General features: G+C 45.5%; 1 protein-coding gene across 2 annotated transcripts in view; it reads right to left on the bottom strand.

The window, feature by feature from the left end:
- TMEM40 (transmembrane protein 40) overlaps window positions 1–18,317 on the bottom strand; it is a 28,508-nt gene extending 10,191 nt beyond the window's left edge. Inside the window, exons 1-9 of one of the 2 annotated variants that reach the window (XM_083158012.1) lie at window positions 18,201–18,317; window positions 16,738–16,936; window positions 13,770–13,826; window positions 10,200–10,339; window positions 9,141–9,291; window positions 3,662–3,766; window positions 1,853–1,945; window positions 911–961; window positions 598–657 (exon numbers count right to left, since the gene is read on the bottom strand). In XM_083158012.1, the coding sequence (XP_083014138.1) occupies window positions 598–657; window positions 911–961; window positions 1,853–1,945; window positions 3,662–3,766; window positions 9,141–9,291; window positions 10,200–10,339; window positions 13,770–13,818 (649 nt within the window). In that variant the 5' untranslated portion in view covers window positions 13,819–13,826; window positions 16,738–16,936; window positions 18,201–18,317. The remainder of the gene's footprint in view (window positions 1–597; window positions 658–910; window positions 962–1,852; window positions 1,946–3,661; window positions 3,767–9,140; window positions 9,292–10,199; window positions 10,340–13,769; window positions 13,827–16,737; window positions 16,937–18,200) is intronic. The other variant, XM_083158013.1, reaches the window with a different exon arrangement.
- Window positions 18,318–24,419: the final 6,102 nt, after the last annotated feature.

The following is a 24,419-nucleotide window of genomic DNA, read 5'->3' as shown; positions in this document are numbered from 1 at the left end:
AGCTAATTATTCCACTTGTGATACTGAGGAGATCTGTAAAACATTCGCTGTCGGGGTCCCTGTGGACTGGAGTTGCAAAACACTTTACTCGGAGTTAGTGACTTCACTGAGGTATGTGGCACTCTATACCTCAGTGATGTTAATACGGTAAATCCAGGGCCAGATTAGCAATAGTGTGGATGGAGTTACAGCTCCAGGTATCCTTCTAAAAATTGTTTTCTCACAAAAATTTGCAATTTTTCAATTTTTATGGATTTTGCAACACAGTGGGTCTGATAGGTCAGGTGGTGTACACACCCACATGGCACTGACCACACCCACACACAGAACAGCACAACTCCTCCTCCCCTTATCAGTATAGGTCCACTAAACGTTTTTCAGTCTGAGGCCCATGTGACCCTTCATCTGTTCATGAATAGATCCTAGTCTATAACAAATATACTTAAATATGTAAGAAATATGAGGTATTATAAGCATGATAAGGCAAGAAATCCATCCCAGAAACATATCCCATAGTTCTATCATGAATAGAACAGAACTTCCATAATGTCTGGAATCTGGATCGTAAATGAGGAGATAAAAAATTCAACTCCTTACCATTCTTCTGTATGCCCCATCGTCTTCTCTGAGGTTTCGCTCGATATTTCTCAAGTTTTCCTAGTGAAAATAGCAATGGGATAAACACAAAACAGATATCATCGTTTTATCGTATACTCGATAGAGCATCAATCACATCATTTTCTGACCCAAATGAATGTGACACTGGGGATTACCTCTAGAACAGCTACTGGCACCAGAAATGTGAATTGTGCAGAAAATGTGCAGGCGTTGGGGTCCGTGGCATGAGACTGACTATTATTCAAGTGGAGATACAATGCATATTAATAGACTGAATGGTAGGTCTGATTACCTTTCTCAGAAGGAACACGTTTCTCAGCCTCTTTCTCTTCCCAGCTGTTGTCTGTGAAGATAAATCAGCTTGGTTTACTCAACACACTGATGCTGCTAAGGAATGTGCAGGTAACTGGTGTTATTCCCAGGACTTGGCGCAGCAGGATCTTACATTATCCCGCAGTGGCGTAAGTTCATAGCAGGTGCCCAGAGGCGACAAAGATGGCAGTGCCCCCCCCCCCCCCCCCAACTACATGCTTAAGTGACCCCCAGATCTAAAGACAGCACCTGCAACCCCCAGATACCACAGATAGCATCAGTTACCCCCATACACTATCATACCTCCCAACATTAGTAGCATGCCGGTGGGACCCATGCATGCAACGATGGCATGCGCCTGAAATTTGGAGGTTTGGTCTAGCAACCAGGGGTCGTGACCTACAAATTGTGAGCATGCGCACAGCATCTATTCACTGCTGAAATTAGGACATTTGGGAGGTATGCACTAGACCAGGGGTGGCCAAACCTGTCCTCAAGATCTATAGCATACTTGCCTACCCTCCCGGAATGGCCGGGAGGGTCCCGGAAATCGGGTTCCCCTCCTGGCCCCCCAGGAAGGTGGGCAAGTCTCCTGCATTAACACCACAGCCCCTGCTCCTCCCTTCCCCGCGGTATAAAATTCCAAATTTTGCGGGTCCGCGGGGCTAAAATTAACATTTTGTGTCATTTTTAGCCCCGTCCCCATACACGGGCCCTCAAATTAATGCATCTGCCTGTCGTGGGGGCGGGGCTTGGTGGAAGCAGCCTTGCCCCGCCCCCCTGAAACGTAGCCTAGTCGCTCCCCCTTTCACTCCTCTCCGGGCTAGTCCCAGAAATAAATAATGATACCTTCCAAGCTTTGTGTTACATTCTTGAGAATGATCAGGGAAAACTGTAGCATTGTTTGACTCCACAGACCTACCAATTGCCACTGCATCAGCGGAGACGTCTTTCTCTTTCTTGCTGGCCATAAGTGGCTTAACAGCTGCAACAGAGGCAGTGGGTTTAGCGACATCTGAAAGGTAAGAAGAACATTACAGAAATATTTACAATGTCTTGAAATTTTATGTATGTGAACAAATTGAGATTTCAGTCATTTGAGCTACTGTGACATCACTGAATGTGTACCAGACAATGCAAGCCGTGATTGTTGTCACAATCTGTTCTGCTAAGGAAACACCTCTTTTGTTTCAGCCCTGTTCGCTAGGCCTAATGAACAGTTAGATGCCGCCCTGGCACAATACACCGCATGTAGTGCCCTTGATTCATATTAAATCACACAGTAATGCCCTTTATACACATAACTCATGTGCATATCTTGTTCATCTTAACTTTACATTACATGCACGGCGTAAAGCTGCTGGGACAGGATTTTCTGTTGGAATTACTGTTTAGGACTGTGGTAGAGGTGGAACCCAGTTCCCCTGCCATTAGAGGTGGTGGAACTCAGTTCCACCAGTTCCCCCTCACTTTAACCCCTGGCGTACACATATTCCACAGCGCAATACAGAGAACACTCCAGTCTTCGGTCCTTGCCCCAGTGAAGTTTACAACTTATATTCAGCAACCAGTTAACCTTCCACTGTGTTTGGAGAGTGGGAGGAAGCAGATGCAGCACTGCCCACTGCACATGTGACATCAGGAGCAGTGGTATATCTATAATGGGTGTAGGGTGTGTGATGTGCACACTCTCTGACCCCATTATGCCTCCAGAATCCCATGTCATCAGTACACGAGAGATTAATATATGCGCAATACAGAAATCATTTGTGTACTAATAAACTATATAATAAACAGTTTCATACCACCCAACCTTTCTGTGTCAGCAGTAGGGATTAATGTGCACGCCACGGCATGGCCTTAGACCATTTTTGCCTCAGTGTGGGGCATGGCCAGCGCAGTGAAAGCGCATCGCAGTTGCCGGGGGCCATACACACTGAGCTATCCGTAATTCATTTCTAAGCGATCTAATCAGATCGCTTGTAATGGTGCTGTAATCACCCCATGTGTATGCCCCATAAGTACTAGCATGCATATTAAACTTTATGGGATATGGGACTGTTACAGGTGGCTAAATGTTCCAGTTCTAAGAATTTACTCAGCTCTATTGTATTGTGTTGGAGAATGATAAAGTGAAAAGAGATAAAGTACCAACCAATCAGCTTCTAACTGTAATTTTTCAAACACAGCCTGTAACAATGCAGTTAGCATTGGCTTAGTACAGAGGGAGCCGGCTCCATGTTTGCAGTGGATGGCGATTCCACCGCCAGCGGCCAGCTACCGCCAGGGGCGCGTGCCCCCTGGCAACGGAGCTTGGCAGGGGTCCCCGCTGCCTCCTCTGCCATCGCCACCGGTCCCCCTCGCCGCCCCCCCGAACTGGGCAGCATTTCCCTGAAGCGGAGACGCAGCCGCAGTCCCAGCCGCAGTGATACTGGGACGTGCGTGCGCGTGAGATGCAGGCGCGTCCCAGTGTCTATCGCCGGCGCACGCCAGAGAGCCGAGCAAAGATAAAGCCGGCTCCATCTGTACATCTCCCCCTCAGAAATAAATACAATGTATATTTTGAATCAGCATTTAATGTAAGAAACACAAGTGTTACAAGCTATAAAAGACGATTCTGACAATAATAAAGCAGCTGGGAGTTGAAGGCGGATGGTAAAGGCTGGGACGGCTGTCTGTTGTCTATTACTGAGCTACAATAAGTGAGAATAGATACTGTAGCACAACTTACCGCCGTGTAGTAACGATTTAGATGTGCGCAATGTTTCTGTCATTTTATTTTGTAGCAGAAGTAAGAACTTGTTTCTCAGTGTCGCTATAAGTTCCATCTTCTCATCTACAATGACCACAGACCACATAATAGTTATTGTTAGAGTTTGTCCTGGCGTTTCCCAAACACAGCCCTCAGGGCTCTCTAATGGTCCAGGGTTTAAGGATATCAATGGCTGGGCATAAGGCCCCCATACACTATGAGATTTGGCCCCGATTTCACCCGATTCTGGAGGATTGGGACGAGAAATCGGGTGAAATTGGCCAAATTGCGTAGGGTATGACATCTGATCTGATCCGATGCGCGGTCCCGCGCGTATCGGATCAGATCCAGGTGTCGGACGGTCTGCACATAAGATTAATCATGTGCAGCCGTCTGGGGGAGCATCAGGAGTAGGCTGGGAGTGGGGAGCATCAGGAGCAGGCTGGCAGTGGGGACCTGTCCGGGGACCGGCAGGAGCAGGGAGTGGTCCGGGGAGCGGCACGAGATGTACCTGCAGGCAGGGAGCGGGGACCGCGGCGCAGTGCAGACTCAGAGCAGAGAGACCGGGTGCGCAGCGGGAGAGTAGAAAGAAATCCTATTCAAAAGACTGGGCGGCCGCTGATTGGCTGGGAACTCAGCCAATCAGGTACATCTCGTGCCGCTCCCCGGACCACTCCCTGCTCCTGCCGGTCCCCGGACAGGTCCCCACTGCCAGCCTGCTCCTGATGCTCCCCACTCCCAGCCTGCTCCCGCCCTCCCCTCGGACCGGTCCCCGCTCCCACGGACCGCCAGCTCCCCTGCAGCTCCCCGGATTTTTACATGTGATAAATCGCATCTGATTTATCACATGTAAAAAATGGCACATCAAGTGCCAAATCTTATCAAGCTCCCCCGGGGAGCTGCCGGGGAAGCTCAGGGGAAATCGGAGCTGACTTGTCCTTAGGACAAGTCGCCCTAGTGTATGGGGGCCCATAGACTGTTAAATCAAATTGACTGAGGTACAAATTAAGGGGGTTATTCTGATTCATTCGAAAAGGCACAATCGCTCTCTAATGGACAAAACCATATGCATTGCAGGGGGCTGATGTAACATGTGCACAAAGAGTTCGATTTGGGTGGGGGGTGTACTTCAAACTGATATCTATATTGTAGTGTGAAAATATATGTAAAAAATAAAGCAGTCAGTATTTACCCTGCACAGAAACAATAAAACACCCAAATCTAACTCTCTCTACATCAGCCCCACCTGCAGTGGTTTTGTCCATTAGAGAGTGAATGTGCCTTTTCCACCCATGGTTACCCTTAAAACCTAAACCAAGCTCAAGACCCCCTTATGCTGGGTACACACCAGAACGATTTGGCCTCAATTCCCCCCATTTCAATACAATCTTGACTGGTTGTATGTAAATTGGGCATGTTTTGGCATGTTTTAGATCCGACTCCGATCCAATGCTGGTCGTTTGGTAATTTTTCCAATCCTACCTGCTGCAGTCAGGATTTGAAAACGACCCCTTCAACTGAGTACAGATGTGATCGGATCGTGATCGGATCATATGCAGATCATGATCACGATCGTTCTGGTGTGTACCCTACATTAAACTAAAGTTTTATTGTTCCTCAGTGAGAAAAACAAAATAGCAATCTAGCAAATATGATACCTTTTAATGGCTAACAAAAATAAATGTTGTTAAAATGCAAGCTTTCGAGACTTCTTAGGTCTCTTCCTCAGGCATGGTATAACAAGGTGTGTGAAGAACCACATATATATACACAGCAGAGTGGGAACAAGATGTGATGGATGGACATTCTTAAGATCAAAACAAAACAAAATAACAGAATGAGCTTGTAAATTGAGTCCTTAATTAGTTTGTAGATAAGTAGTGTGAAAGTTTTATTGTCTCTAAGTTGATGACAGGCCAGAGTTAGAGCTCCGATGCCCTCATTCTCTCTGGGCCAGATTCCTCAGATGTTGTAGTGGGCCATAAATCCCTCGGATAGATTCAGTCCTGTGTTAAGGGTGTCAAACGTTGTCATTAATTTGTATTCCCAGACCCTCCTGTCTCTTTGTGATTTGAAATTTCCTTTTAGTATAATCACTTTCATATGATCCTGATTGTGTCCTGGGCTGCAGAAATGTTTGGCCACAGGAAAGTGTGTCTTTTTTTCCTTTATTGTGTGGCGATGGGACCTCATCCTTGCCTTAAGTTTTTGTCCTGTTTCTCCAACATACAGACCCCCAATAGGACATTTGGTGCACAGAATCAGGTACACTACATTGGTAGTAGAACATGTGAATGTCCCTGGGATCTTATAGTCCTGTTGTGTGTTGGGGATCCGTACACTGTCTGTAGTGAGGATATGGGCACAGGTTTTGCAGCTCCTTACATTGCAGGGATAGGTTCCTCTTTGTGTAATGGATGGCAGTGAACTTCGGATTATAATATTTTTCAGGTTTGCAGGTTGTCGGTAACATAGTAGTGGAGGGTCTGGGAATATTGTTTTCAGGCGGTCATCTTTGTGTATGATGTGATGTAGTTTTTTTGCAGTTTTTCTTAGCACCTCAAGCTGTGGGTTGTAGGTGACTACCAGGGGTACACGGTTGTTTCTTTCTCTTTCTTTATATTGGAGAAGTTGATTTCTGGGTATCCTGATGGCTCTGATAATCTGATCGTTGATTGATGTGGGATGATACCCAGAAATCAACTTCTCCAATATAAAGAAAGAGAAAGAAACAACCGTGTACCCCTGGTAGTCACCTACAACCCACAGCTTGAGGTGCTAAGAAAAACTGCAAAAAAACTACATCACATCATACACAAAGATGACCGCCTGAAAACAATATTCCCAGACCCTCCACTACTATGTTACCGACAACCTGCAAACCTGAAAAATATTATAATCCGAAGTTCACTGCCATCCATTACACAAAGAGGAACCTATCCCTGCAATGTAAGGAGCTGCAAAACCTGTGCCCATATCCTCACTACAGACAGTGTACGGATCCCCAACACACAACAGGACTATAAGATCCCAGGGACATTCACATGTTCTACTACCAATGTAGTGTACCTGATTCTGTGCACCAAATGTCCTATTGGGGGTCTGTATGTTGGAGAAACAGGACAAAAACTTAAGGCAAGGATGAGGTCCCATCGCCACACAATAAAGGAAAAAAAAAAAAAAAAAAGACACACTTTCCTGTGGCCAAACATTTCTGCAGCCCAGGACACAATCAGGATCATATGAAAGTGATTATACTAAAAGGAAATTTCAAATCACAAAGAGACAGGAGGGTCTGGGAATACAAATTAATGACAACGTTTGACACCCTTAACACAGGACTGAATCTATCCGAGGGATTTATGGCCCACTACAACATCTGAGGAATCTGGCCCAGAGAGAATGAGGGCATCGGAGCTCTAACTCTGGCCTGTCATCAACTTAGAGACAATAAAACTTTCACACTACTTATCTACAAACTAATTAAGGACTCAATTTACAAGCTCATTCTGTTATTTTGTTTTGTTTTGATCTTAAGAATGTCCATCCATCACATCTTGTTCCCACTCTGCTGTGTATATATATGTGGTTCTTCACACACCTTGTTATACCATGCCTGAGGAAGAGACCTAAGAAGTCTCGAAAGCTTGCATTTTAACAACATTTATTTTTGTTAGCCATTAAAAGGTATCATATTTGCTAGATTGCTATTTTGTTTTTCTCACTGAGGAACAATAAAACTTTTCTTATCAACTGGCTAACACGGTACCAAACTTTTTTCTTTTCCCTACATTAAACTAAAATGTGGATAAGACTGTTGCTATTACTTAACCAATGCCTTTTCTGTATAATGGTTGGGTGTGTGATATACAGTATATATTGATGTATATTTTTTGTTTTCAATCCTTTTTGGATTGTAATTTTTGTGAAAAATCATGATTATTTTAACATATATATTTGATGTCTCAATAAAAAAGTTTAATAAAAAAATAAAAAACCTAAACAGTTAGGGTGCCTCGAGGACTGCGTTTGTACCCTCTGGTCTATCCCATTAACAATTGATCCATGTGAAATTGCTAAATTGGATATAACCCTCTAGGACAGGCATTTTCAAACTATGGCCCTCCAGCTGTTGTGAAACTACAAGTCCCATCATGCTTTGCCACATTTTTGCTATTAGGGAATGCTAAAGCTATGGCAAGGCATGCTGGGATGTGTAGTTTCACAACAGCTGGAGGGTCACAGTTTGGACAGGAGCTGCTCTAGGAGGTGCTGCTTGATAACAACTGAGCTTTAATGAGGCTACATAAAGGGAAATTAGATCTGGACAAATTCACAGGGCTCACTACGAATCCCCTACCCAGGTACAGCTTTTCTGCCCCTAACCAGTGCAGGGAAGGACCAGTGTGATCAGCTATGTGTGTCCGATGGACACATACAAGCTGATTACAGTGTAAAAAAAAATAAAAAATTCACCTTCACAGGGTCTCCTTTGACCCCTGGTGCAGTAGAGTGACCAAAATTCAAATAAGTAATCCTGACCAACTGTCACCCCAAACACAGTCCAGTACTCTCTGCCAGTTGGTGTGACTCCCTTGTTTAAATTTGGGATTGTGCTGCAGCCCCACCTCTGCAACTGCCACAGGCAAGGAAGTCCAGGAACAGACTTCTGTATCCCTCCTGGAATGGGTCATGATGGGAGGTATGGTGAGTAAAGAGGTAAAGAGGCAGATTTTTAATGGAGGCCGGTGCAATGAGACTGCAGACAACATACCTCCCAACTTTGTACTTTGGGAGGTCAGGATGCTCCTGCAGCAGAGCTGCGCAAGGCACAAAAAAGGTGGTGTGGCCTTGTAGGAGTGGTAAGTGTCTGCAGGTGCTGGCAGTGATGTAGCAGTAGTGCCCACACCTACCCAGGGCCTCCAAACCACCATGGAGTCTGGGAGACTATTGGTTCACCACTTCTCTAAAGGTGCCCACACACTAGAACGATTTTTTTGGGGCGATTGGCCGATTTCCGATAAATCGGCCAATATATCGTCCGATGTTTACTGATAATCGGCCAAAAATCGGCCAATTTCGTCCGATGCGCGCTCCCGTGGATCTTTTGCTAAATCTTCTGATCTTATGTGCTGCACGAAAGATCAGAAGATTTAACAAAAGATCCATAGGAACGCACACGGGATCTTAAGAAATATCTTTGGTGAAGATGTGCGCTTGCCTGAAATCTATTGTCCAGGATGGACAAAAGATTTCAAGGCTAATTTATGCCCACATCTTACGATCGCAGATCTTTCTAGTGTGTGGGCACCTTAACAAAGTGGCCACTAAAGTGTATTTTTCAGGTTTAGATGAAGGCTAACGCTTTACATGTGTAATTCAGCAGCAGACAGAGGACACATTGTTATTATTATTATTTTTCTTATAATCTAGAAAATGATATAGACAAAATAAATACCATTTTCTTTGCAGCTGGGAAGCTCTGCGTAGGCGGTCTCATTATTCATGTGCAACAACAGGTAAAACATAACAATTGCTTGTGGACCTTTGTCATCAACAGACTTCAGGAGAGCTGCCTGCCTCAGGGAAGGGTCGCTCAGCTGAAAAATCTGAAATATAAAATACTTTTTCTGTGATCTCAAAAATGCCCTTTGGATGGTTGTGAATCTGCGACATTACATTTTTAAATGGACAACACAGAAAATGTAGACTCCTTTTTTGTTATTTTAACCCTAACACTAACACCTTAACCTGACCCCCTAGTTCCTAACCCCTCTGCAGCCTAACCTTAACCCTCCACCAAGTGCCTGACCGTAACCATCTCCTCTGGCTGCCTAATGCTAACTCTACACCATGTGCCTAACCATGTCCTCTGGCTGTCTAATGCTAACCATACCCCAAGTGCCTAACCCTGTCTCTTCTGGCTGCCTAATGCTAATCCCCCAAGTGCCTAACCCTAACTGTCTCCTCCGGCAGTCAAACGCTAATCCTCCCCAAGTGCCTATCCCTAACTGTTTCCTCCAGCAGCCTAACGCTAACCCTCCGCCTAGTGCCTAACCCTAACTGTCTCCTCTGGCAGCCTAATGCTAACCCTCCCCAAGTGCTTAACCCTGTTTCCTCCAGCAGCCTTACACTAACCCTCCTGCAAGTGCCTTACTCTAATCCTAATGAAAAAAAACCTACTTTTTATATGAACCATTTGAATGCTGACCCTTTGAACTTATTGACCTTTGACCATGTTGACCTAAGTACATGTTGACCATTAACCTGTTGACCTTTATAACATGTAAACATATTGATGTTGACTATCTATATAAAAAAATTCTGCAGTTTAAAAAAATCTAGCGGTAGAAAATGGGTCGGGAACGGAATCCCTTTATACCAGCAACTGGATCCCGATGGTTAAAATTTCAGCAAACGACTGCTGCTTAGCGAACTGTGCTGAATTAGGCCCCATATGTTAAGTATATGCTATTGTTCACAATATTACATGACAGATACTGTAATAAGAACTCACCGTCTGGGCCTCTTTATCAGTAAACAAGGAGAGTGAAGAAGATTTGCTGAGCGATACAAAAAGATCACAGAAGGGCAGAGAAATGGCCGCATTTGTTTTCAAATTGTCCAGGTCTCTGGCTAAATCCTTCTGGAAAATATCTAAAATAAAGTACATTCTGCATGAAAATGATGAATACACTCAGATGGAAATGTCGGTATTACAGAGGAATAGTGCAGACTTGCACCAAAGCTGCTTTGCAGACAGATCTTGTGCGTTTTTCACTGCGCATGCTTTAAAATGAACTAGTTATAGATGGGAGTGTTGGGGAAAGCGCAGCCGCGCCAAGCCGGTTTAGAGGAGGGTTTGTGACATCAGCTTCAGCCCGGATATGTCTGTTTTTCATTGCAGCACTGAGTAAGTCTTGGCCTTCCTGGTGCCTGCGATGACTTGTGCCCAGTGTGAAAATCAGTTTGATGATGAGCCTGTTATAAAGGATTGCGAACATATTCACATGGGTGCGAACGGATGTGTACCCATACACAGGGTTGTCAACTCTTAATGCCTTTGTCAGCAGCACTTTGGGGGACGGGGCCTGATGAGATGTCATCAAGCCCCGCCCCGTTCTGCAAATCCCGCAATTGCGAGTCTTCGAAGGGGGGTGGGGCTAAAGGATGCAATTTGCGATAAGGTACTGGTGTAGTCACCGGGTTGGGATCATTTGGTCTACAGCATGATGGTCGACAGTCATTAGGTCGACACCATTAGGTCGACATGGGAAAATGTCAACATGGGTCTAGGTCGACGTGGGAAAAGGTCAACATGGTTCTAGGTCGAAAGGTCATTAGTTCGGCAGGTCGTTAGTTCGACAGGTCATTCGTTCGACAATGTCTAGGTCGACAGTGAAAAGGTCACTGGTTTTTTTACCTGAATGTCAACACAGTCGACATGGACACATTTTAAAGTGCACCGCATCCCCTTGCATCGCTCGCCAAGCGTCGGACACGGTGCTTTGCTACACTCGGCACACTATTTTATTCTCCCATCACGCCCTAGTGAATGGTAGGGCATGAAATACCGCCTGTCGGCACATGTCGGCTCAATAAACAGTGAAAAACCTCATGTCGACCTTTTGACTGCCGATCTAGACACTGTCGAACTAATGACCTGTGGAACTAATGACCTGTCGAACTAATGACCTGTCGACATCTCGACATAGAACCATCTCGACATTTTCCTATGTTGACCTAGACCCATGTCGACCTTTTCCCATGTCAACCTAATGGTGTCAACCTAATGACTGTCTACCATCATGCTGTAGACCAAATGACCACATCCCTAGTCACCAATACCACTGACAGGTAATGCAATCCTCTGATTCATCCTCAGAGATCAGCCATAACAATGTACATGTTTTACAGGAAATATTTGTTTTACAGAGTAACAGTGTCACGTGCAATTAGGAAACTGACTAAGGGTCTGATTCACGTTGGCTCAAGCTGCGAAAATCAAACACCCGCCCTCAGGGGTGGATTTAGGAGTGAGGGCGCCCGTAGGCACAACATTAATGGCCGCCCCCCTGCCTAATTGTATTATTTTTATTGATTATTTATAAGCCCTCATTTGATAGAATAGAATAAGTAAGTAGGACAGATTACAGGGACAGTATCTGCATGCCCTATCCATGTACACTCTATACAAGATGGAATACGGAACAGTACAGTGGATATTGTGCAGTTCAGGGGCAAACGCAGGATTTTCAGAAGGGGGTTTCCAGAGGGGCGGAGCAAAGCACGGAGATGGACACTTAGGTGACCCAGTATATGCCGGGTCAGTTAAAGTATTATAGATAGACCGAATGTATATAAATAATAATAATAATAATAATAATATATATATATATACATATACATACAGGGGCGTTAACAGCAGTGTAGACCCCTGGGCATAGCAATGTATTGGGGCACCTACCGATCCTCCAGCAGTAGGGGGAGGGGGAGCTTTGATGTCCTGTGGGTGGTAGGGGGTATTATATCAACCGCTCAGCATGTAGGGCCTGGGTCAGTAATTTCCACTAATTACCCCTTTACTGCACAGAGGGTGGGAGATGAAGTGGGAGAAGGGGGAATTGGGCTGAATGAAGGGGCCCTGATACATAACTACCAGGGTGGTTGAGGAAGTTTAATACGCAGAGGAGGGGTGTATAGTGGAGTGGGCTTATTATTCATAATTTTCTGGTGGGAGGACAGCTTGCTTGACTGCAGATATCTCCAGTTCCCAGAAATAGATTTCTTAGATTTTAATGGAATTATAAACTAGAGAATCCCACCTACCAAATAGTACTGGGTACTAGGGGATGAGAGTTCAGGAGGCAGAACAATCTGCCAACGAGTATATAAAACTACATACCAGGTGTGTGGAGCTGGAGCAGTAATCAGCTGCTGGAAGGCTGATATCTCTGGTTCTGGGCACAGTAGAGACAAGCTGCTAGTGTACTTCAAAGGGGGAGAGTCCCAGCTTTTGGAATATATCCTCAGAAAAACTCTAAGTCAGAGAGAACCTGAAACATCTGACTGGGAATAGCAATTAACAGGCTTGGATGGGGACCACTGCTTTGAAGTCAGATATCTCCGGTTCCCAAGGGCCGATTTTTAAAATTCTTGTACCCATGGAAAGAGGGGACCCTCAGCTTTCAGACTAGGGTCCTTAGACTCCTGGGGGGTTTCTGGGTACTCAGAAACCCCCCCTGCGTGCGCTACTGGTGCAGTTAGTGGTACAATTCAGGCTGACAACACCAACAGAAGCATCCAAGTGCCGCCCCCAAACATGTGCTGCCCCTAGGCACGTGCCTCACGTGCCTAATGGGAAATTCGGCACTGCCCGCCCTGCTAAAACCCCTTGGTAGCATTCACTAACACATACTCTCACATACGGATGAACAAGAGAAATCATCCAATGGTTGCCGACCATGGAATGATTTTTCCTGCCTTTGGAAATAAATGTTATTTCCTCTGCAAATCACCGAAGATTGGGCGGGCACTGATGTCCTGTGACGTCAGCCGCCCACCCTCGGCAGGAATCGAACTGACTGCGTCCCAGGGTTCTCAATTTCTAGCGCTGTTTACGACCCCGTCTGCCCCTGGACCTCCGTCCCCATAACGAACGGTCTGGGGCCTAATTCGGATCACATTGAGAGATCCTGAAACGGGCCATAAAAGTGATACTTTGCCTTGTTTCTGGGTGAGATGATTGCCAGTGTTGGAACAAACCATAGATTAGGTCATGGGTTCGATCCCCACCATGGCCCTAAACTGTGCGGAGTTTGTATATTCTCCCCGTGCCAGTGTGGGTTTCCTCTGGGTACCCCTGTTTCCTCCCACACTCCAAACATATACTGGTAGGCTAATTGGCTCTCAACAAATTAACCCTAGAGTGTCTGTGTGTGCATTTACATGTGGTAGGGAATATAGATTGTAAGCTCCACTGGGGCAGGGACTGATGTGAATGTTCAACTATTCTCTGTAAAGCGCTGTGGAATATGTGTGCGCTATATAAGAAACTGTTAATAAACAAATAAATACTCCGCAGTACCTTTCTGCTCCTGGGTCAGGGTAGGAAGTAAGATTTTCTCAGAGCTCATAGTGATTACTGCAACATATAGAAAATATAAATAACAGTTACAAAAGTTACATATATTTTGTAGGTCAATCAATGTTACAGGAAATATGACACATTTTAATTATCTTTTTCAGAAATTGTGTTTAATAATGAGCAGCCAGATCATTAGTGATTAATTAAGAATGTGAAAAAGCCATAACCCTCGACAGCCCAAATTGTTGGAAGTCAAAAAGGTTGACCCCTTTTTTTCCCCTGAAATTTTCAGAGATCTTGAAAACCTGACCTGCGTGTGTAGCCAATGAGTAGCGGAGAATAAATGTACACAACAGCTAGTGGGATTGTGGCCATCTCAGCATCAGTAAAACAGAAAAATAAAAATTGTGACTCCGACCAGCGTTGAACCTATGGAGCAATTGTGCTCGTCTGACGATGGGGTGCCCCTCTGCATGTCACCCACAGGATCTTGTACGCCAAGTAGGATGAAATGCCCAAATCTCTACCCCTAACTGGTTTCTTAGCTGAAAGACACATGGAGGATTCAATAACAGTGATTGGTTCTAATGATTTGTCACCTCAAAAGTATTTTCTGCATTTCAGTAAATATAATAAACATAGGGGTCTATGTACTAAGGGCCTGATTCAGTGAACAGGTCAGCGTCACCCTCAAATCACAAGACATCAGTTGCCTGCCCCGTCTTCGTTTAAGCGCTCACAAATAAAAGTCAGTTCTCACTAAGGCAGGAGAACCCATTAGATGGTGGGTGACCACCAAGTGATTTCTCCTGCAGCGGAGGCATGCGGAGGATTTGTTCTCGTTACACATCCCCTCGCATATTACCGAGGGAACCTGCGATGGGGTGGACGTTCGGACAGGCGGCGCCTCGCCAACCCGAATCTGGTCCAGTATATGCCTATGGTGCAGATAATGTGCAGTAAAGTCTGTTAACCTTACACATACTCACCAGGTAGATGGCTGTCCAAATATCTTCTAGTATAGGGATATTGAGATTTAGTGGTCACCAGCATGTAGGATTGTGTACCTATTAATTATGGCATTAATAGCGTTCCCCATCCTTTTAGCACTGTCTGCTTGTATCTAGAAGGTAATAGTTTACCAGATTGTGGGTGGGACGCTCTACCATCCACGGCCCCTCTTCTCCGGCTGCCAATGCTGAAATGCATTGAAAAAACTCAAAATCGTGTCGGTCGCGTCGTACACGGCTAAAAAAGGCACAGGTAAACGCGTCCCCTCGTGGGGCACGCTGCGCTCGCCACGCTTCGGGCTCGGTGGCTCGCTGCGCTCGCCACACTATTCTATTCTCCACTCTATGCCGCTGTGGATAGTGGGGGTATGAAAAGGTCGGAGGACGCGTACCGCCGCCCCTCGCGGGCTCGCTGCGCTCGCCACGCTTCGGGTTCGCGTTGATCGTGGGGTGGCGTAAACTACTTTTGGGGGGACATTTCACTGTTCAGGGGTGTTTTTGGGGGTTTCTGGCCCATTTACCATTGTTCCCTATGATGATTTGGGTAAATTGAGCCATTTAACATTGTTTCCTATGGGAAATGGGGGGCATCGCGGGTAAATTGAGGCATTTAACATTGTTCCCTATGGGAAATCGCGGGCATCGCGTCGGTACCATCGCACCCGATTTTTTAGTGCATGCGATGGCCGCGATGCCCCCGATTTTTACTAACGATGCCCACGATCATGATCGTTGTGGCCGTGCTAGGAAACAAGTACCCAGCATTGTGCCATGATGTGAAATTTCTTTGTACTTTATGCTACTATTAATCATTTACAACTTGGTCAAATTCACATGATTACCATGGCAACCACAGTCACATGACACATGATGTAGTGAGCATAGAGTTCAGAAGGCCTTCTTCTTAAGTCTGCAGTACAATCCCCCCTCCCCTCCTGACATCATGTACAGTACCCGAACCTATAAAGAGATCATGTGACCCTCTCCGCAGGATAAAACTTGATAGCTAAATGCGAATACGTTCTAGATAAGAAACTACCTTTGCAATAAGCAATAATTTAACAATTAAAACCATAATAATATAAAAAGGGGAAGGTACGGGGAAGGGTAGATATTAGAACATCTGAGTCCAAATTTGTGGTTGTTCTACTTATCTGTCAAATTGACTACTAAACTCATAGGGGTTTATTTACTAAGATGGGAGTTCTATCGAAGATGGCATGTTGCTATGGGCAACCAATCAGATTCTATATATTATCTTCTAGAAGGTGCTAAATAACTAAGTAGATTCTGATTGGTTGCTATGGGAAGTCTTCAGTAGACTTCATAGGAAGTCTTCATTGGACCAGATGTATCAAGCTTCAAAAAGTGATCAAATAGAGAGTGATAAACAGCCAGCCAATCAGCTCTTCCTAACTGTCATGCTACAGACTGGTTTGAAAAAAATGGCAGTTATTAGCAGATTTTCTGGTTGTTTATCACTCTCCACCTTATCAGTTTTTGATGCTTGATACAGCTGGCCCATAATCTCTAGAATATACAAATTAATACATATATATAAATTAATGTAAAAGGGTCTTTACTGTATATATTAAACCTCTGTTGTCAGAACTGTTGACTCCCCCCCCCCCCCCCTCCTATTAAACTAATGACAAACAGTAATTCTGTAACAAAATGGGAAGCACTGAAGTTAATCTTGTGACAGGAAGATGTGGGAAATATGGCCGCTCTGATATAATTCCCTCCCTGGATTTGATCACTGTTTAAATGAGAGTTTGGAAACAGCCTGTACTCACCGTAGATCAGATTACTATGTGATTATAGTTCATTCAAGTAATATTTATAGAGAATCAGGTCTAGACAAATATCAGACTGCCTCACTGATGCCAGGTTGTACACAATAAAGCTGGAATATAACAAACAGACCCAGAAGAAGTAGAGAGGTCTCCAGCACTCACCTGTACGGATGTGAGGAGGGCAGGTGTGGATAAACCTGACAGCTGATGGGAGGAAGAGATGACTACACAGACTCAGCCCTTCTGCGTGTCCCGGCTTGGGCTCTGCCTCTCGCTCTGAGTTTATTCTCTGTCTGATGTCACAGCTGATTCTGTGTCACTTTTCTGCATGCTACACATTGTCACCAGGCTTATTTTTAGCCTTAAGGGGGAAAACATTACATTTGTATTATACATAGGGGAGGAGTAGCACAAGTGGTTATAGATCACTTTATAGTTATAAGAATGACTAATGGTGTGCACACACGGTCAGATGTGCCTTAAGATGCGATCCACGATCAGATCTTATCGGGATCGGATCGCAAGGCACATCCGATTTGCATACAAGTCTGACTATATAGTGCAGATCTGCACTATATAGTCATGGCAGACAAGACTTTCTGCCTTGCGATACGTGAACGCGCATCAGGATCACAAGGGTTAAAACCCTTGCGATCTGCATCCGATTACGATCCGATGTTGACTATATCGTCAACATCGGAAGGCAAATTGTACCGTGTGTACACACTATAACACTAATGCAGAACTTTACTCTCTATCTATCTATCTATCTATCTATCTATCTATCTAATCAGTCATGACAATGTGGGGGGGTATTCAATCTGTGTCGCTAATGACAGCATTGAAGGGTGTCAGATCCAACTTTTTTTTTTTGTTGGAAACGGACGCAGATTGGCAAATTCACAGCCGTTTTTTGACAATATACGTCCATTTCCGACAATTTACGGACTTTCTGACACTCAACAGTAGATACATTGAATACTGACTGTCAAGTTATAATCGGAACAGGTCAAAAACTCCTGTGAATCCGACTATCGGGAACATCACGACAGTTGGATTCGGGATTGAATACCCCCAATGGGGTAAATTTACTAAAATGAGGGTTTAATTTTAGATGGATGTTGCGCATAGAAACCAATCAGATTCTATATATCTTCTAGACGGTGCTAAATAAATAAGAAGTAGAATCTGATTGGTTTCTATGGGCAACAACCCATCTTCAATAGAACTCCCATCTCAGTAGTGGCCACGCCCCCTGACATGCAATACCGGTATTACCGGTAATACAGGCATTGAACAACACGGGGTGGGGCTACGATGATAAATAAGTCAAGAGCGCTAGGGATAGCTGTTGTGTGCAGTGTACACCAGCGGCCACTACGATGGCGGGGTGCCGCACTCCAGAAGCAAAGAGAGATAGAGAGGTACCGTCAGGCGCACAGTGTATACACAAGAAACAATTAATAAAAATAGTATTTACTACGACAAATCAATTATTAATTATCAGACAGAATTAATAATAATAGTTGCATGCATGCAGATATCAAACATAAACACAAATAAAAAATATAAAAAGAAGAATAAAAACTAAATAAAAGCCAAAAATTGATAATATGATATTATACCGCCAGGGGGTAACTGTTAGCCAGTGAGTGATTCCCAGTCACAGATGATCGTGATATTATTCCTCCAGTTGAAGTTTAAGCATCTTAGTGCTTGAAGTGAAATTTAAGTTGTTCCTGCTGATATGTCACTGAGTGGCAGGAGTACAGATGCCGGTTCCGGTGTCTGCAATTCCTCCGCTTTTAAGCATATGCTGATGGTAAGGGCATCTATTCACCAACACGCTGGTTATGTCTGCCACAGTTTCCGCAGGCAGTGCAGTCCCGCTCACCACCGCGTAATGTGTGCCGGGAGTCGGGCGTTGATGTGGAGACAGCCCAGATGCTATGGAGCGACTGCCGCCGTATGTTCCATCTCACAGGGACCTGCCAATTAATGGTGCAAATTTATGGTAGGCAGTGCATGCAGGCAATATCCACCAGGGTTACCACTGTGCAGGAAAGTAGACAAGTCCTTTAGGAGAAAACGCGTTTCGCTGCGCTCAGGGCAGCTTTATCAATTCAGAAACTGAGACCTGATGGTTCTAGCCAGGTGTCTTTGGGTGTGGTATAGGGGTCCAACAGTCTGGATCCCGACAGTCATTAGACCGACGTCGGGATCCCGACTGGCCAGAAACAGACAACATGGTGAGCGCAACTAAGCCCCTTGCAGGCACGGTGGCTCAATATGCTCGCCACCTATTCTATTCTCCCTCTATAGGGGTCGTGGACCCCCACGAGGGAAAATAGCAGGTAGCCGTCGGGAACCCGTCTGTCTGTGTTTTGACAGTCGGGATCCCGACTGTCGGGACCCCGTCCCGCACCCGTGTCTTTACACACAAACGGCAGATAAGAGACATGTGTAGCCCGGTGCTATACTCTGGACAAGTGTGCCTTAGAAGCAGGGCCGGCGCTACCCACTCAGCAGAGGATGCAAAGCAGGTAGGTGCCAGGCAGGAGAGGCGCCACTGTCCCTGCTCTGCATCCCCTGCTGTGTCTGAGGCTGCCGGCTGCTGCTGTGCCTGTCACACTGCAGGGCACGCAGCAGCACCGGAGGCACTGAGTTCCCTGTCGGCAACTGGTGTGAGCATTTGTGTAGGCAGCATTACTAATGTCGGCAACTGATGTGGGCATGTGTATAGGTAGTGCTACTAATGTCGGCAACTGGTGTGAGCATGTGTATAGTCAGCGCTACTAATGTCAGCAACTGGTGTGGGCACGTGTATAGTCAGCGCTATTAATGTCAGCAACTGGTGTGAGCATGTGTGTAGACATCGCTACTAATGTCAGCAACTGGTGTGAGCATGTGTGTAAACATCGCTACTAATGTTGGCAACTGATGTAGGCATGTGTATAGCCAGCAGTACTAATGTCAGCAACTGGTGTGGGCACGTGTATAGTCAGCGCTACTAATACAACTGGTGTGAGCATGTGTGTAGACAGCGCTACTAATGTCAGCAACTGGTGTGGGCACGTGTATAGTCAGCGCTACTAATGTCGGCAACTGGTGGGGGCACGTGTATAGTCAGCGCTACTAATGTCAGCAACTGGTGTGGCCACGTGTATAGTCAGCGCTACTAATGTCGGCAACTGGTGTGGGCACGTGTATAGTCAGTGCTACTAATGTCAGCAACTGCTGTGGGCACATGTATAGTCAGCGCTATTAATGTCGGCAACTGGTGTGGGCACGTGTATAGTCAGTGCTACTAATGTCGGCAACTGCTGTGGGCACATGTATAGTTAGCACTACTAATGTCTGCAACTGCTGTGGGCACGTGTAAAGACAGCGCTACTAATGTCAGAAACTGGTGTGGGCACGTGTATAGTCAGCGCTACTAATGTCGGCAACTGGTGTGAGCATGTGTGTAGACAGAGCTAGTGATGTCGGCAACTGGTGTGGGCACATGTATAGGCAGTGCTACTGCTGTTGGCAACTGGTGTGGGTATATGGTTACACAGTGCTACTAATCTTGGCAACTGGTGTGGGCATATGGTTACACAGTAGCGCCTTCAGTCCTGTTGGAGAAAGTGCGCTATATAAATTCTACTTACTTACTTACTTACAGTGCTACTAATGTCGGCAACTGGTGTGGGCATATGGTTACACAGTGCTACTAATGTTGGCAACTGGTGTGGGCACTACGTATAAGCAGAGCAACTACTTTTGGCAGCTGGTGTGGGGGTTCTGAATAAGCAGCCCTTCAAATGTGGGTATATCCAGGAGAATTCGGAGCATTATGTGTAGCATAATGTGTGTCAATATCATATGGGCATTATGGTGCATGGCATATTTCGTAAGGAGAATTACGGTGTGTGCCATAATGTGTAATGGGCATTTTGGTGTGCTGCATATTGTGTAAGGGGCATCATGATGTGTGACATAATGTATAATGTGTAATGGGCATTACTTTATTTATAATGTGCCTTACTGTGTGTGGTATAATGTGTAATGGGCATTGAGGTGTGAAGCATAATGTGTTATGGGGATTACAGTGTAATTGGTACTTTTATGTGACGATGCCCATTCCCCATAAAGCTACGCTCCTACATTTTTGCGCGCTCCTACGGCGCAAACTCTCCCTGCTTTTTGAACTCATGGCACCAAAATGGCTAGTTACAGCTGTGTAAGGTGAATAATATTATGCTACTATGTGGTGTAATTTGGAGTGGGAGTACTATTGTGTGGCCATTCCCCTTCCTTGAGAGATCACACATTTTTTTTTTGGTGTGCGCTGTCCCTTGGTAAAGCTTGGGTGGGCGCAAATTTATAGTTTGCAGGAGGGCGCCGAACCCCCTAGCACCAGCCCTGCCTAGAAGGTACTAACTATTGAACCCATTGGGCAGTATTCATATGTTATATCTCACCCAATCTAAAATTACGGGATATCGCGGTTGATATACAATTGATCTTAATTATTGCAGTCAAAATCAACCAACCTAGCTCTTCTGTGCTTTGATGTTATCTATTCTGTTTTATGTTTGTGATGCATTTAAAACTTCAAAAAATATTGTCAATGTTTCTGTTTGTTAACACAGCCATCGGCAGGGTAAGTGTATCAGGGCGGGGAAACTAGGAATCATTCTGAATCATAGCTCTGTTAAATGTAACCAGACCAGTTTATGCCAGTGACGTTCTGTCTGGACAAGTTGATCTCAGAATTTCTTCTGCAGCACAATGTCTTCTGCTGTTCTTCTTTAACACTGCACACTGAAAATTCACTTCAGAGGATCTAGGGTCCGATTCAGGATCGCTTGGAGCGTTCCGAATTCGGAATTCGGCCACAGCCCTGATGGTCAGGGTTTGAGCATGTGCAAACCCCAGCAGAAAACGGCTTTGGCGAGTTACACACTCACAGGGCCATTCGCTGCGGGGAGGGAGGGCCGGGGGTGGCACAAATCAGGGGTGGCAAGCAGCCTGGAGCCTTGTCCAGCACAGGTCACTAGCTCCGGGTCTCTACAGACAGCAGGGTGCTTGTTTCCAAGCACGGTGCCCAGATTTTCTACGGACGGCACCATAGGGAAATCGCATCGCATGGGCCATTATAGCGGCATGCGATGCGATTATTTTCATTTTTTTTTTCATTTTACACCACTATATCGCATCGCATCGCATCGCATTGCATCGCATGTCCCACAGAATCGCATGCGATTTTATAGGCTGTGTGATGCCATGACATTAGGTATACAATAATATGATTGTATGTCCCAAAAATAGATTGAACGCACTCCCCCAGTATCCACACCACCCCGAAGCGTATATATTATTGTATACCATCACACACCCTATAAAATCACATGCGATCGCATGCGATTAAAAATGCGATTGCCCGGGGCTGAGAGAGCAGTGAATAAACTACATAGGAAAATTGCATCGCATCACATGGCATCGCACATCGCATGGCCCTAAAATGGCCCATGCGATGCTATGCGATTTCACTACGCAGATTAGCCCACTAAGCAAATAGCTTAGTGGGCGCCGTGCTAGGAAACAAGTACCGACAGCAGCATTGGATAGCTGAGCGGGCAGTGGCAGCACTGACATCACCCCTAGCACAGCTGCCCATAGAGACTCGGAGCGAGTGACCTGTGCCGGGTGAGGCTCCTGCTCATACAGATGTCCGGTGGTACCTGTGCCATGGACTCCGTTAACATCCATTCGCATGCCCTGTGAGTGAGTCGTGCTTGCGAATGAATGGCGGCAGCCAACCATTCGCAAGGCAGGGTTTGGTTGACTCGCAAGGATGCAAATTAGCGATTCAACCAGAATAACCCCCTAAATCCAAAAGTCCTGTCCCCAGCACTTATAAACATATTCGTTGTATTTTATTACTATTACAAAAGAAGAGGCGCATCATCATCATTATCACACAACGTATTGTGGACAAGAAATACTGGAAAGTTCTTATTAGGGAACAGGAATTTCTGATCTAACAACAGGGAAGTAATTAATTGGTTGCTCATTTAGTTATGTAATGCATTAATATGCTTACACACTCTTTTTATTAGAGGACTTCCATTGTTGATTATTGTTCTATATCTGCTGAATGTGTTCTAGATGTCAAAGTTGCTACCATACTCTGATTCACAGGGACACTTCGGGTGACATTTGACAGTCGATTTGTTTCATTTGACAGTCGATTTGTTTTTTTTTTTTTGCGATATTTTTGCCACAAAATGGCGTTATCGCATTTTAACCCCAAAATCGCACATTTAATAGGGTGCGCCACGGGCTGTTTTTCGCATTTTTTTGGCGATAAATCGCACTTTATTTTTTTTTTGTTTGCTATGTACGGCGCTGCGGACACTTTGTGGCGCCTTATAAATAAACGTACTACTACTACTACTACTTTTCCCCAAAAAAATCGCATTTATTCGCATCCAGATGTTTTCGCAAAGAAAAGTATACAAATCGCTTATGTAATGGCATGCGCAAACGGAAATCGCACTTTTTAGATGTCTAGAAATCTCACTTTTTTCAGACCGGGGTCTGATGTGCGAATTGGTCAGAGACATGCACAGATCATTGTGATCTGTGCATGTTTCTGGTGTAAAAATAGAGTAAAAAAAAAAAAACGTAAAAAAACCGGTGTGGGATCCCCCCTCCTGAGCATAACCAGCCCCGGGCTCAAAGAGCCGGTCCTGGTTTCATAAAATCATGGGACAAAACAAATAGGGTTCCCCTGGATTTGATAAAACCAGCACCAGGCTCAAGGGCCGGTCCTGGTTCCCAAAATCTGGGGGACAAAATGAGTAGGGGTCCCCCGTATTTCAAGAACCAGCACCGGGCCCAACCAGCCAGCAGGGTAATGCCACAGCCGGGGGGAGACTTTTTTTTTTAACAAGTCCCCCCGGCCAAAGCATTCATCCCCCTGACCGGTCAGCATGGGCAGGGGTCCTGGGGGAGTCGGGACCCCCCCAAAGAAGGGGTCCCCCCCTCCAGAACTTACCTGCCCATGGTGAAGCCCGGGGCTGTCCTCGATGCCTCTGGACGGTGGGCATCGAGCTGATACTTGTGTAAAAAAATAAATGATAAACTATTATCTTATACCGTGGAACTATGAGTCCCAGCAAGCCTCCCCCGCATGCTGGGACTTGGAGAACCACAAGTGCATACGGCGGGGAGCGGCTGGGAGCGGGGAGCGATGGCTTCCCTGCCCATCTCCGCTTCAGGGCAGGAAGTGTGGGCAGGCAGGGGGCAGAGAGGCAGTAGCGTTGAGATGGGCGGAGGGCTCCAACAGAACAGGGTGCACGAGCGTCTCATGAGCACGTGTCCCCTTCTGTCGGAGGATGGCGGCTGGCGTGGGGCGGCGATTGGCGATTCTATCGCCAGGAGCAGCTGCATTGAGAGCTGCTCCATCTGTATAATTGGCATCAGCTGTGTTAAACTATAGAATTTCTATGGGGCTTATACAAGACAAGGGGCAGCCTGGTGCTTTTCAGTGCATACCCCTAGGGCGTGTTCACACCTCCACAGGGATTAAAATTGACCTCTCTGTGACTTGATCACGCCTCATGTCCTTAGATGTTGGAATTTACTGTATTAGTAAAACATAATTTTGCACAGAATACTGACTGCTCCCAGAAATATTTGTGAATTGAGACATTTTATCAATTGTTCTGAACCACAGAGTGTTTAAACACAATCATGTGTTATTTATTTATTTATTTATTTACAGTTTCTTATATAGCGCAGCAGATTCCGTTGCGCTTTACAATTGTAGACAGTAATAAAACAAACTGGGT

Source organism: Crinia signifera, chromosome 8, assembly GCF_055691185.1.
Source record: "Crinia signifera chromosome 8, ASM5569118v1, whole genome shotgun sequence".
In the NCBI taxonomy this organism is placed as follows: domain Eukaryota; kingdom Metazoa; phylum Chordata; class Amphibia; order Anura; family Myobatrachidae; genus Crinia; species Crinia signifera.
Note: the sequence above shows the minus strand (reverse complement) of the source record. Positions and strands in the feature narration are given on the sequence as shown.